General features: G+C 36.7%; 1 protein-coding gene across 1 annotated transcript in view; it reads right to left on the minus strand.

Moving 5' to 3' along the window:
• Positions 1 to 13,666: 13,666 nt before the first annotated feature.
• Positions 13,667 to 15,573, minus strand: part of RpL26 (ribosomal protein L26) — a 36,516-nt gene continuing 34,609 nt past the window's right edge. The window contains exon 4 of the mRNA XM_090391180.1: positions 13,667 to 13,848. Coding sequence (XP_090247306.1) covers positions 13,717 to 13,848 — 132 coding nt within the window. The 3' untranslated portion in view covers positions 13,667 to 13,716. The remainder of the gene's footprint in view (positions 13,849 to 15,573) is intronic.

Raw genomic sequence — 15,573 nt, forward strand, 5'->3', positions numbered from 1 at the left:
TGTCAGTGCCCTTGACCATTTTGTTTAATTTGAGCCTCGGGTCTGTCCCAAGGGGATGGAAAGAGGGGAAAATAGTTCCGCTGCATAAAGGTGGTTCCAAGGCTGCTGTTGAAAATTACCGGCCAATCAGCATAACAGGAATAATTATCAAGGTCTTAGAGAAAATAGTCAAGAGGAAAATACAAGATTGGATAGAAGAAAATGGGATACTGTATCGGGAACAGCATGGTTTTGTGAAGGGTAGGTCATGCCTCAGTAACTTGCTCACGTATTATAACACAGTGACGGCTGAACTGGATAAGGGTAATGGGTTTACAGTGATTCTACTTGACCTTGCTAAGGCATTTGACAGGATACCACATGGAATTCTAATCAGTAAATTGCAGCATATGGGAATGGACATAGGGTTGGTGAGATGGATAGGAGGGTGGTTGACGGAGAGATATCAGAGAGTGGTTTACTCAGGAGTAGAGTCCACAAGACGGCCTGTGACTAGTGGTGTGCCACAAGGATCTGTTCTTGGACCACTGCTGTTTAATTTGATCATAAATGATATATGAAAGGATCTGAGAGGAACAGTTCATTTGTTTGCGGATGATGCAAAGTTGGGTAGGGCAATAGTGAATGCAGATGACGTCAAAATTTTGCAGGATGATTTGTATAGATTGGAGGTCTGGGCTAAGGAAAATGGATGTCAATTTAATGTGGCAAAATGCAAGGTTATGCATTTTGGGGTGAAAAGATTGGCGGCAGTTTACTGCATTGGTGGAACCGTGCTCCAGGAAATTGATGAGTCACGAGATTTAGGAGTGTTGGTGGATAAGGAATTGAAATTTAGGGGACACATTGCAAAAGTGGCCAAATCAGCTCATCAAATCACTTGGTTGCTGAAGAATACGTTGACAAGCAGGTTATTGTTCCTCTGTATCGAGCCTTGATAAGACCCCATCTCGACTACTGTGCTCAGATTTGGTCACCTAGGTTTCTCCTTGATGGGGAGGAGGTGGAGAGGATCCAGAGGCGAGTGACCAAGATGATAGCAGGTCTGTGGAATGAATCGTATGAGAACAGGTTGAGGATTTGTGGGTTGCAAAAATTGGTTGATTGGCGGAGGAGGGGAGATATGATTGAGACATTCAAATTACTGAAGGGTTTCTATAAAATTAATTCAGAAGATATTTTTGAGAACAGGGCTGGTTTTGGGAGGACTAGGGGACATCCATGGAAACTGGGCAAAAGTGTGGTTAGTAAAGGTGTTAGAGCTGGGTTCTTTACTTTTAGAGTAGTGAATGAGTGGAATGTGCTCCCTGAGTCTGTGGTGGATGCTGTGACAGTGAATGAGTTTAAGGCGAGGTATGATAGATACTGTATGAATGTCGAATAGTTGTGATAAATATGATTTGGGGCCTCCCTCGATGAGTCTAATGACTCCCTGGAGTTGCCCGTAATAATAGTAATACTTCAGCATTTCTGGTCGAATATCATCTACTCCTGCTGCCTTTCCACATTTCACGCCTTTGATGGCTTTTTCTACTTCAAGTATGGATATGTATTCCTGAATGCATGCCAGGTCAGTGTTTTTTTACCACTGTGCTGTCATCACTGCTTGTTTCATTTAGCAGTTTTTCAAAGTAATTACTCCATACTTCAAGGATATCTTTTTCTCCCATTTTCATGTCACCTTTATCATCTCTAACTCCTTTTACAGCACTCTTTCCTCCATTCCTAAGATTCTTCAACAACTTCCAAAATATTTTGCCACCTTCTTGATTTTATTTTCTATATTCTTGCCAAAGTCCTCCCATGACTTTTGTTTAGATAGTTTTACACTGTGTTTAGCATTCTTGCATTTGTCTCTGTATTCTCTAAGAGCACAAGTTGACTTATTTGACAGGAACTTTTGATATGCTTTCTTCTTTTCCTTCACTGCCTCTTTAACTTCCTGTGTCCACCAGGGAGTTCTGATTTTTTTATCCTTGCAGACAACCTCACCACATGCCTCTCTGGCTGAATCAATCAATATTTTCTTCAGAGTTTGCCACAATCTTCACGGTTCGATTCCTGTTCTCAAACTCTCATTTTTTCTTCAATAATCTATGTGTATTTAAGTCTACAGTTCACATCTGAGAGCTGCTCAATTTTTATTCGCTTTAAAACTTTCTTACATGTTATTCTTTTCAATATGAAATTCAATTTTATCCTGCTCAAGACTAAATAGTGATCGCTTCCAATTTCAAATCCTCTGCACACTCTGGTGTCCTGCACCAGGGAGAAATCATCACTATCAACAATAACATAGTCAATGAGACTTTTCTTGTTCCTTGCCTCTTCTCTCCATGTGAATTTGTGCACATTTTTATGTTGGAACATGGTGTTAGTAATAACCAGTCCATGTCCTGAGCAGAAATCCAACAGATATTTGCATTATTATTAGCTTTGCTCTTTTCTCCAAACTTTCCCAAAATATTTTTGTAAGTCTGACAATCATTTCCTACTCTGCTATTTAGATCCTCAACAAGGACCAACTTTTCCTTTTTCACTGTGTCAGTTGCTTTTTCTAAAGCCTCAAAAAATTCCTCCACTTCTACCTTAGTAGAACCTTCTGTGGGACCATAGGCACAAATAAGTCTCATTGTCCAGTTCCCCATTCTCATTTTTGCCCACATCACTCTACTTAAGACTGACTGCCATTGAAGAAGATTAGCCTCGCATTTTGTGTTGAATACTATGGCTGCTACTCCTTTTCCTTGATTGTCATTGCCTGAATATAACATTTTGTATTTATTGCTCAGAGAGATCTCACCAGTTTTGGTCTTTTTTGTTTTAGTCACCCCTATTATGTCAATCTGGTACTTATCTAATTCCTCAGCTAGCTCCATTTCTTTGCCATTCAGGCTTCTTACATTGATAGTACTGATCTTTAACTCTGGTGATGTCGACTTGGGGTTTGTTTTCAGATTTGTTCCAGTAGCTGACTTCGCCCTGGTTCCCTGGCGAAAACAAAGGGGGCCTTGTTTAAATGGGCGACGCCCCAGCCGGCATGAAATTTTGTCATGTTGTACCATCATTTTTTTATTTTGGTTTAACCAATAAGAATACAATTTGGTCGGCTAAATCCCAAATTGCCAGCCCATCCTCATTCATTCAGTATCCAAGTAGATACCCAACAGGGTGCACCACGAGAAGGTGAGGATTGGACATTAGGTCAGAAGTCCTGGTCGGTTCTCCGCATTCCTTTAAAGGCTATGTGGAGGTCTCCTCTCAGTTATACAGCTTTGACCCTTAAGCACGCCTATGTAATTCTTTATAAGACAAAAAGGTTCAGTCCTTAATATTTCCCATCCAAAGTTCTCTCTTCCTTCTCTTGTTTTTTCCTTGTATCATTCCTTCTAAAAGAGGTTTTTTGTAAGGATTCATGCCTTATGTGACCAGGATAGATGGTTTTCTACAGAGTCCTATCTTCTCCAATCATCTCTAAATTCGTTTTTTTTGGCAGTCCATGAGACTAAGGATTCTTCTGAGGATCCACATTTCAAAGGCTTTTAAGTTTATTTTCACAATATTTTGATATTGTCCAGGTTTGTTCCATATAGCAGTGTTGGCCATACATTGCATTTGGACAGCTTAATTTTTGTTTTTTGTATGAATTTCCCTTGTCAGAATTTTTTCATGCTAATGAAGGTTGATCTAGCAATTTCTATCCTTAATATTTCCTTTCCATTCTCTGTAATTAGTTGACCCATATATATAAAACTCTACTTGATCTACTGTATTTCCTCTCATCTTAATATTTGTATTGGGTATTTTCCCTTTTTCTCTTGCTAACCAAGCATGGTTTTGGTTTTTTTGAAGTTAAGTCCATATTTTTCACTTAGTTCAGCATCTTTTCTAGTAGGTTTCGAAGTCTTTTATTTTCAGCTAGCAGTACTGCATATCTTAAGTTGTTTATATTTCTGCCTCCTTCAAATTCTGCTAATTGTTAGAAGATATTTTTAGTATAAAGGTTAAACAACATAGGAGAAAGAACACAGCCTTGTCTGACATCCTTCTTTACTGGGAATTCCTCCAAGGTTTCTCCTGATATTTTATTGAGGCAGTTTGCTTCCAATATGGATTTATCAGTAATATGGTATCTTTGCCATCTACTCCTAATTTTTTGATGCATTCTATTAGTTGTTCATGTTCTATATCGTCAAAGGCCTCTGTGTAGCCAATAACAGACTTCTGCTTCTCCAGATATCTTTCTAAAATAGTTCTAACATTGAAGAGTCCTCTAGTACCTTTATTCCTGAAAACCAGATTGTTTCATTAATTTCCAATTTGATTTTGTTTATTTTTTCTAGGATGATATATATAACATAACTTTTGCTATCTGACTGACTGTTCTGTCCTCTTCACATCTAATTGTCTTAGACTTTTTAGGTATTGATAGTAATGTCGAGTGCTTAAAATCTTTATGCAGGCGTCCAATTTCATATATTTTGTTAGATGTCAGTCAGTGATCTTATAGCCTTATAATTTAAAGCTATTAGATATTCTGCCATAATCCCATCTGTTCCTAGAGCTTTTTGTTACTTCCCAGGTAAGAATGTAGGCCACTCCAAATTTTCTTGCAACTGCTTATCTATTCCATCATGATTGTAGCATTCCTTTGAATACTCTACCCATCTTTCCCTTATTTTGTCTTTCTCCATTAGGATGTTTCCATTGGCATCTTCAATGCAATGAGAGCCTACCCTTTTCCAAGATTTGGTAGTTAACTCCCTAACTTTTTTATGAAGTTCTCTGGTTTTGTGCTTTTTGTCCAAAAGCTCAATTTCCTTGCATTTGTTGTTGAGCCATAGCTCTTTTGCAATCCTACATTCTTTCCTGATCTCCTTGTCAACAGAAAGTCAGTAATGATATAACTTTTTTCATGCAGCATTATTATAATATCTGTACACCCCATGAAGGTAAATGTAAGGAATTTAATAATGAAAAACAGCAGTGACCTATGTCAGACAGACCCATGAAGTTTTTTCTATTACTGATGTCTAACATGAATAAACTTTGAATTATCGACTGTCACATGACAAGTGAAAAAAAATAATAATAAGAGACGGTGATGCCACTAGAGATTAAACAAAATGAAATTAGCCAGCCAATGAGGAGCTGCATCAGGGCATGCACAGAACTTTTTAGAAAAGGAGTATTCCTTAATTATGAAAGTGTTGGCCATGTACTAGTGAAACAATGTTGAACTCAGAAAAACAAGTTTCTTCAGAATATCCTGAAGTCAAAACAAATGCAAATTCTTCATGCAATTGTGCAATGAGATTTCTACAGAAAACATGCATGTATTCTTCACAGCCCAGATTCTGCAAGTTTTGGAAAGAGGATTACAAACTACGTACATCACAAAGCATTTATCAAAGAAAATATTTTGATAAATGACGACAGATACCAGTAGAAAACTGTTTGCGTACGAGGCAATATTTCACATCTCTGGAAAGCCAATGAGCATAAAACAAAGATTTGCAGTTTAAGATTCCACTTAATGTTAAACATCCAATATAACTTCAAACTAAATGTATGTTGTATGTAATGTTCAATCAAATTATCACTTTTCTGAACTAATAACGAGCAAAATCTATCCGGATGGGCTTGTATGCGTGAAGTGGAAAATGTCAAACACAATGATGTTCATCATGATGGCAAGCACATGTGCATACACACACAAAACTGGAAGAAACTGCTAGGTGTATTATCTTGATGTTGAATTCCAAATTCAACAGGATGGGATGTCTCTTCTATTCAATTCATCACCTACAATAAAAGTTGTTCATCACCAAACTTTACAGTATGTAAAATATAGAGCATATTCTATAAGGTGGTGGTGGAACTTTATTTCAAGACATGTTAGGAATGGCACAACCATGGATAGAATAAACTGGTTCACTAACAGTTAAAGGTAAAGTTACAACTAAATGTGATCTATACATCTTAAGATGTATTAAGCACATGTAAAATACTTCACCAGGGACTAATAATTATCACTTTTTCCACTGTTTTTTTTTTATTTTAATTTATATTAAGTTTTCAATGACTTCTGCTACATCCTATACTGCCTTAGAATTCCATTTTGGGTACTCAGAAAACTGTCCCGACACCATCCACATCTCAGTGTAAGATTTAATTTTTTTTCTTCCCATTAATATAATGTATAAGAATTTATTTTTTTTTTGTTTTTTTTTTTTGGGAATGATAAATGACAGCATTATTTAATTGTTTCAGTAAATTTTTTTAAATTAACATAATTTTGCATTGTATCACACACACACACACGTGTGTGTATGTATATATATATATACAGGGTGTTCGGGATAAATTTGACATATTTATAATTAATTATATTTTTCCGTAAGTTACATGTATTAACACACACTTCTCTTCATTTAAAAGTTTGGACCCTTCTTCATTCATATACAAGATGTCAGAAGGGATGGATAGCTGGAACCCACCTGAATCATGGAAGAGAATAACTTGTATCATGATGATTCGTGCCCGCCATCAAAATAAGGATATTACGACTGCTGCCCAATGCTCCCTGAATACAGTAAAAACAATCAAGCATGAACTAGAGACTTGCAATGGTGACTACGAGGATGTAGCAAGAAGAAAGATCCCTAGCAGACGATCTGATTGCATTCGTACAGCAGAATTCCTCGCAAATCTGCAGGAACAGGTGTTGAAGAACCCTGGCATTGGAATTCGGGCTTTGTTCGTGGAGTTGCTAACTGTAGTCAAGCCCTGGATAACAAGGGTAGCCAATGGTAGGCCGTATGTATGGCAGCAGGATTCGGCCCCTTGCCACACCTCTGGGAAAAGTCAAAAATGGTTGTCTGAAAATTTCTGACTTCACCAGTCCAAATGTTTGGCCTCCAAACTCCCCAGACCTTAACCCCATGGATTATTTTGTATGGGGCGCAGTTGAAAAAGACACCAATCGCACTTCCAGTAATACAAAAGCCCAGTTAATGGATAAAATTAAAACAGTTTTTGCGGCCCTTCCCAGGGAGACTGTAGCATCAGCTTGTTCGAGGTTCCGAAGCAGAATTGAAGCTGTGATCGATGCTAATGGTGGTTATTTTGAGTAAATCTTGTTGATAGTATTGTAATTAACTCTGCCTGTAATGTTTTTTTGTCAATTCATTAAATTTAATAGATACAAAGAAGATTTTCTTTTTCCTTATGAAACTGTCAAATTTATCCCAAACACCCTGTGTATATATATATATATATATATATATATATATTCTATCAGTGGCTTTAACAGGCATTTAAGCACCCCCAGCCCTCCAAGTATCCTTGGATTTCCTAATTGCAATACAAGGATAAGATGGTTACCCTTATACCTCTAAGTATTCTTGTCTGTAAATTGCATGTGCTCTACTGGCCGGTTTGCCTGTTCTGAGGGATGAAAAACCCGAGTTTCCAGGAGAAAATCCTCTACCTCCGTATGAGAGTGGCTAACTCACCTTTAGTCGAAAGAGACCAAGATAAAGGTTCCTCATGTCATGGACGGAAATCAAGTTATTGCACATATTCGAATTGATTTTGACACTGTGTGTGTGTGTGTGTGGGCGGGGGTATTACTGATGCTAATTCTGATGAATAGCAGTCACATATTTGTAGAAGATACTGCATTTTTCTGTACAGAATACAGTATCCTTAGAGCTCTTGGGAGCATCACCCCAACTGCAGAATTAGGACTTAAAAGATCACTCATTCTATTAAGTTCTTTATTAGATTATCATCATCAAATTCCTGCCATGTACCCTCAAGGGGTGTAGAGGATATGTTAGTACTACATGAAAAAAATTACATCATTACTAACTTCCTATCTACAATTTTCCTCCAAATCAGTCTGTTACTTGTCAAGAATCCAACATCATCAGATCTTATATTTCTATCGTCTAAGGCACTTTGTACCGTATCGCTCCACCTATATCTTGGTCTTCCTGTGGGTCGTTTTCCTGCCAACCTGGCAGAGAACACTTCTTTTGCTAATCTTTCTTCGCCCATTCTGTTTAAGTGACCATACCACCTGAGATTAGCTCTGCTAACGCATTCCTGGATGTTAACAATGTCAAGTTCTTTCCTAATATCCTCGTATTTAATATGATATTGCCATTGATGCCATCTGCTCACGCCTATAATCTTTCTCAGAACTCTCATATCTGTGGTCTCTAGTCTTTGTCATATTTGCGATCAAGTGTTTTACTTCTCACCCAGCTCTCAGATCCATAAGTTAAAACTGGTTTGAACACTGTCTTGTATATAGCTAATTTAGTGTTCCGACTAATTTCTCTCTTATTCCACATGAATTTATTCAACTGACTTCCTACCATACCAGCTTTGCTGATTCTGTTGTCTATTTCTATATTTAATTTACCAACTTCAGTAAAATCTGAAAACAAACCCCCGACTCAACATCGCCAGAGTTAAAGATCGGTACTATCAACGTAAGAAGCCTGAATGGCAAAGAAATGGACCTAGCTGAGGAATTAGATAAGTGCCAGATCGACATTATAGGTGTGACTGAAACAAAAAGGACAAAAACTGGTGAGATCTTTCTGAGCAATAAATACAAAATGTTATATTCAGGCAATGACAATCAAGGAAAAGAAGGAATAGCCATAGTATTCAACACAAAATACGAGGCTAATCTTCTTGAATGGCAGTCAGTCTCAAGTAGAGTAATGTGGGCAAATATGAGAATGGGGAACTGGACAATGAGACTTATTTGTGCCTATGGTCCCACAGAAGGTTCTACTAAGGTAGAAGTGGACGCATTTTTTGATCCTTTAGAAAAAGCAACCGACACAATGAAAAAGGAAAAGTTGGTCCTTGTTGAGGATCTAAATAGCAGAGTAGGAAATGATTGTCAGACATACAAAAATATTTTGGGAAAATTGGAGAAAAGAGCAAAGCTAATAATAATGGCAAATATCTGTTGGATTTCTGCTCAGGACATGGACTGGTTATTATTAACACCATGTTCCAACATAAAAATGTGCACAAATTCACATGGAGAGAAGAGGCAAGGAATAAGAAAAGTCTCATTGACTATGTTATTGTTGATAGTGATGTTTTCTCCCTGGTGCAGGACACGAGAGTGTATAGAGGACTTGAAATTGGAAGCGATCACTATTTAGTCTTGAGTAGGTTAAATTGAATTTCATATTGAAAAGAATAACATGTAAGGATGTTTTAAAGCGAATAAAATTTAAACAGCTCTCAGATGTGAACTGTAGACTAAAATACACAAAGATTATTGAAGAAAAAATGAAAGAGTTTGAGAACAGGAATCACACTGATTCAGCCAGAGAAGCATGTGGTGAGGTTGTCTGCAAGGATAAAAAAAATCAGAACTCCCTGGTGGACACAGGAAGTTAAAGAGACACTGAAGGAAAAGAAGAAAGCATATCAAAAGTTCCTGTCAAATAAGTCAGCTAGTGCTCTTAGAGAATACAGAGACAAATGCAAGAATGCTAAACACAGTGTAAAACTATCTAAACAAAAGTCATGGGAGGACTTTGGCAAGAATATAGAAAATAAATATCAAGAAGGTGACAAAATATTCAGGAGGTAGTTGAAAAAGCTTAGGAATGGAGGAAAGAGTGCTGTAAAAGCATTTAGCGATGATAAAGGTGACATGAAAATGGGAGTAAAAGATATCCTTGAAGTATGGAGTAATTACTTTGAAAAACTGCTAATTGAAACAAGCAGTGAAGACAGCACAGTGGTAAAAAACACCGACCACGCATGCCGTCAGGAATACATATCCATACTTGAAGTAGAAAAAGCCATCAAAGGCTTGAAATGTGGAAAGGCAGCAGGAGTAGATGATATTCCACCACAAATGCTGAAGTATGGTGATATAAGAGTCTTACAGTGGCTGCACTGCATAGTTCAGAAAGCCTGGACAGAAGGACGAATTCCCGATGATTGGAGTAGAGCTGTCATAGTACCCATATATAAAAAGGGAAATAAAACTGAATGTGAGAATTACAGAGGTATTTCCCTACTGAGTGTTCCTGGTAAGATCTATGCAAGTATACTTGAGAAACGGTTGAGAAGAATTGTGGAAGAAAAGCTTGGTGAAGAACAAGCTGGATTCAGGCCAAATAGAGGCTGTCAGGATCAGATCTTCACTTTACGACAAATAGTTGAGAAAGCATGGGAATATAACAGAGATCTGTATTTGAGTTTTGTCGATTTGGAAAAGGCATATGACAAGGTGCCAAGAGAGAAGCTATTCAATACGCTACAGTTATATAGTGTCAATGAGGCATTATATCAAGCAATACTTAGTCTTTATTTGAGTTGTAAGTCAGCTGTTACAATTGAAGGAAGTAGAGGAAGATGGTTTAATGTTAAATCTGGTGTGAGACAAGGATGTACATTATCCCCTCTGTTATTCATTATCTATATGGATCACATTATGAAGGAAAGTGGTATTAAACATGATATCAAAATTGGAGATGTTAATGTCAGCTATTTGCTTTATGCAGATGATGTTATACTTCTAAATAAATCCACTACAAGTCTGCAAGATTCTCTGACTAAATTGAATAGCTGTTGTAATAGATAATTTATGAAGGTCAGCAATAAAAAGACAAAGACAATGAAAATAGGCAGAATCACTGAAAATGTCAACTGTGTTGTGAATGGAGAACCTGTGGAACAAGTGAAACATTTCAGCTACTTAGGCACAATTTTTAGTGAAGATGGTAAATTAAATATAGAAATAGACAACAGAATCAGCAAAGCTGGTATGGTAGGAAGGCAAGCGAATAAATTCATATGGAATAAGAGAGAAATTAGTCGGAACACTAAATTAGCTGTATACAAGACAGTGTTCAAACCAGTTTTAACTTATGGATCTGAGAGCTGGGTCAGAAGTAAAACACTTGACCAAAGACTAGAGAACACAGATATGAGTCCTGAGAAAGATTACAGGCATGAAAAGAGGGCATCAATCGCAATATCATATTAAAAACGAGAATATTAGGAAAGAACTTGACATTGTCAACATCCAGGAATGCGTTAGCAGAGCTAATCTCAGGTGGCATGGTCACTTATACAGAATGGGTGAAGAAAGATTAGCTAAACAAGTGTTCTCTGCCAGGTTGACAGCAAAACTACCCAGAGGAAGTCCAAGATATAGGTGGATTGATATGGTACAAAGTGCCTTAGATGATAGAAATATAAGATCTGATAATGTTGGAGTCTTGACAAGTAACAGACTGATTTGGAGGAAAATTGTAGATAGGAAGTTAGTAATGATGTAATTTTTTAAGTTCTGCTATCATATCCTGTACACCCATTGAGGGTCATGGCAGGAATTTGATGATGATGATGAACTTCAGTAAAAATCGTGCCTAAACAGCTGAAATGTTTCACTTGTTCCACAGGTTCTCCATTCACAACACAGTTGACATTTTCAATGATTCTACCTATTTTCATTGTCTTTGTGTTTTTATTGCTGACCTTCATACCATATCTATTACAACAGCTATTCAATTTAGTCAGAGAATCTTGCAGACGTGTAGCGGATTTATTTAGAAGTATAACATCATCTGCATAAAGCAGAGCTGACATTAACATCTCCAATTTTGATATCATGTTTAATATCACTTTCCTTCATAATGTGATCCATATAGATAATGAATAACAGAGGGGATAATGTACATCCTTGTCTCACACCAGATTTAACATTAAACCATCTTCCTGTACTTCCTTCAATTCTAACTGCTGGCTTACAACTCAAATAAATACCAAGTATTGCTTGATATAATGCCCCATTGACACCATATAACTGTAGTGTATTGAATGGCTTCTCTCTTGGCACCTTGTCATATGCCATTTCCAAATCGACAAAACTTCAATACAGATCTTTGTTATATTCCCATGATTTCTCCACTATTTATTGTAAAGTGAAGACCTGATCCTGACAGTCTCTATTTGATCTGAATCCAGCTTGTTCTTCACCAAGCTTTTCTTCCACAATTCTTCTCAACCATTTCTCAAGTATACTTGCATAGATCTTGCCAGGAACACTCAGTAGGGAAATACCTCCATAATTCTCACATTGTTTTATTTCCTTTTTTATATATGGGTACTATGAGAGCTCTACTCCAATCATCGGGAATTCGTCTTTCTGAGCTATGCAGTGAAGCCACTGTAAGACTCTTATATCACCATACTTCAGCATTTCTGGTCGAATATCTACTCCTGCTGCCTTTCCACATTTCAAGCCTTTGATGGCTTTTTCTACTTCAAGTATGGATATGTATTCCTGACTGCATGCAGGTCAGTGTTTTTTTACCACTGAGCTGTCATCACTGCTTTTTTCATTAAGGGAAAAGTTAGTCCCCAACAAGGACTAACTTTTCCTTTTTCATTGTGTCAGTTGCTTTTTCTTTTGACTACCTTAGTAGAACCTTCTGTGGGACCATAGGCACAAATAAGTCTCATTGTCCAGTTCCCCATTCTCATATTTGCCCACATTACTCTACTTAAGACTGACTGCCATTCAAGAAGATTAGCCTCGCATTTTGTGTTGAATACTATGGCTACTCCTTCTTTTCCTTGATTGTCATTTCCTGAATATTACATTTTGTATTTATTGCTCAGAAAGATCTCACCAGTTTTTGTCTTTTTTGTTTCAGTCACCCCTATTATGTTGATCTGGTACTTATCTAATTTCTCAGCTAGCTCCATTTCTTTGCCATTCAGGCTTCTTATGTTGATAGTACCGATCTTTAACTCTGGTGATGTTGGGTTGGGGTTTGTTTTCAGATTTGTTCCATTAGCTGACTTTTCGCTGTTTGCCCTGGTTCCCTGGTGAAAACAACGGGGGCCTTGTTTAACCGGGCAACACCCCAGCCGGCATGAAATTTTGTCATGTTGTACCATTTTTTATTTTGGTTTAACTAATAAGAATACAATTTGGTCGGCTAAATCCCAAATTGCCAGCCCATTCTCGTTCGTTCAGTATCCAAGTAGATACCCAACAGGGTGCACCACGAGAAGGTGAGGATTGGACATTAGGTCAGAAGCCCTGGTCGGTTCTCCGCATTCCTTTAAAGGCTATGTGGAGGTCTCCTCTCAGTTATACAGCTTTGACTCTTAAGCACCCCTTTTATTAGATTAGTATGTCTTAAATATAAGAAAGCCAAGCTGTCTGGGATATGATAATTAGATAATACAAGTGGAGGGTTACTTTACAGGTGTATTATTTCATCATTTGCATATAATCATATGCAGAACTTCAGTATGCATCCACGTGTTTGGTTACACCTGACCTGATGTTAAAGAATGGTAGTAGTCTGGGTAGCTGAGTAATGGAATTTTAAAACTGAAGTATTGAGAAGGCAGTAATACTTTACAGAAAGAAGTTTAAAAAAAAAATTACTGAAACTGATGATATAGCTGAAGATGCTGAGCTGTATAGTGTGTAATTTTATAATTTCATCAAGTTTTGTAATATTGATGTTATTAGACTAAACTTGTGAGTGATGTGTTAAAATGAAGTTATCTTTCCAAATTACTACTGATTTTAAGATACTACTGCATGTTTATGTAACTGCATATTACCATAAGAGAACACTATGCCAACTATTTTTAACACGAAAATTTTATAGCAGATACATGTTACAGAACTTTCCTTCATGATGCCTCCATGGCAACAGATTCCTCAGTATGTTTTCCCTTGCCCTTATCTGCAAGTTGACGTCCTTTAGCTCTACGTTCTAATATCCTTTTACGATCCTTATCCATTTTTAACTTGACAAGAACAACCTAAAGACAAAGATAAGTGAATTACTATAAAATTATGAATATCTCCAAAATATACAATTAGAAATGACATTCTAATTTACATACATATGGATTGAGGGATTAGCCAGCATGATAAAAAATATTAAATAATATAAACAGAAATGTATTACTGGTGAAGCGTGATTATATGTAAATTATGGCTACTGATGATGCTAGCAGAAGGAAGGAATTATTTTAACTGCTCGGTTCTTGTGTTGCTTGAGATGGTAAGACACAGAGAAAGAGTAGGAATAAGACAGAGCAGAGAACTAAGGAACATAAATGCACAGCAGAACTGAATATAAAGTATTTCACCATGTATTTGTTTATTAAGAAGGTAGCAAAAATAGAACTTTGGATTTTATTAGAATTGTGGTTGACAAAACACAGGTTACAAAGCCAGAATGTCTGTTAATTGTGTGTATTTTGCGAATTTATTTTACACGATGAAAAAACATTTTATGGGGGGGGGGAATTCTATCACATGAAATGATGGTAAACATAGTGAAAGTATAGCTTCATGCTAAGGTAATTATTATATTAGATAATTGCAATACTGAAGAGAACTAACTGTAGGAATAATGAAATTATTCTCCCACTTGACAGAGCTTTGATAAGGTCAGATATGGTCACCTGGTTCAAAGAGGATGAGGAAATAACTGAAAACATACACCAACAGGTAACCAACCAATATATTAGATATCTGCTCCATGGAAATATGCATCCGAAGAAATTCAATCTTCAAAGCTTGAAAAATAATCTGGAGAAAAAGAGAGAAGAAATGATAGAAATATACAGGTAGATAAGGGTTTGTGGTAGTTAAGAAACATGTGAAGTCCGTCTTCTTTTCATAGATTGGTTAATGCATGTGAAATGGGATACTGTTTAAAATGACCATGTTTATTTTGTGTGTGTGCACGCACGCACATGTGTGCTGTGTTCTGTACACACTTGATGTATCCTTGCAGATGCACCTTACTATTTGCACATCAAGCGTTAAGTAAATTTACAAGTAAATTTACAAATTAAATTTAAATTAACTTCATTCCTTTTAGAATCTAGGAAATGAGTGACAATACCAAAATAAAAAATATATTTAATGAAACTAAACTGCTGGCCTGGTTGGCTGAACGGTTAGCTTATCTGCTCTCCAGCCATAAGGCTGGAGAGCGGATAAGCTAACTGTTTGAATCCTGCCGTGAGCATGGATGTTTATGATTTTCTTTTAATTTACAGACAAAATAAACAAATAAATAAATAAATACTAGTGGTAGTGGTAGGCAGTAGATGCCGTTGTTGTAAATGATGATTGTAACTGGTGGATTGAGTGGTTGTAGAGTAGGTTCCCTCCCTCGATGAGTCCTTGGACTCCCTGGAGGCGTCACATAATAATAATAAATAAAACTATATATATATATATATATATATATATGGTAAAAAAACTAAAAAACTAACTAAATCCGAGGCCTTATAAAATAAAACTATACTCTGAGATCTTTATCTTTAGTGGATAAATTCATTCTTTCACTGACTGATTCTAGTGGTTTGTTTAACATGTACTTAGTCTACTAGATTGAACATTGCTTTTCAAACAAAATTCCTTAAAAAAACAAATGTTCATTAGTCAGTTCTTTATCAGGCCTTTTCTGAAAATATAACATTCCTTAACTTCCATTCTCACTGTTTCACTGTGTATTAATATTCTTA

The sequence above is a fragment of the Typopeltis vanoorti genome, chromosome 4 (genome assembly GCF_054136105.1).
Source record: "Typopeltis vanoorti isolate ZY-2024b chromosome 4, IOZ_Tvanoo_1.0, whole genome shotgun sequence".
Classification (NCBI taxonomy): Eukaryota; Metazoa; Arthropoda; class Arachnida; order Uropygi; family Thelyphonidae; genus Typopeltis; species Typopeltis vanoorti.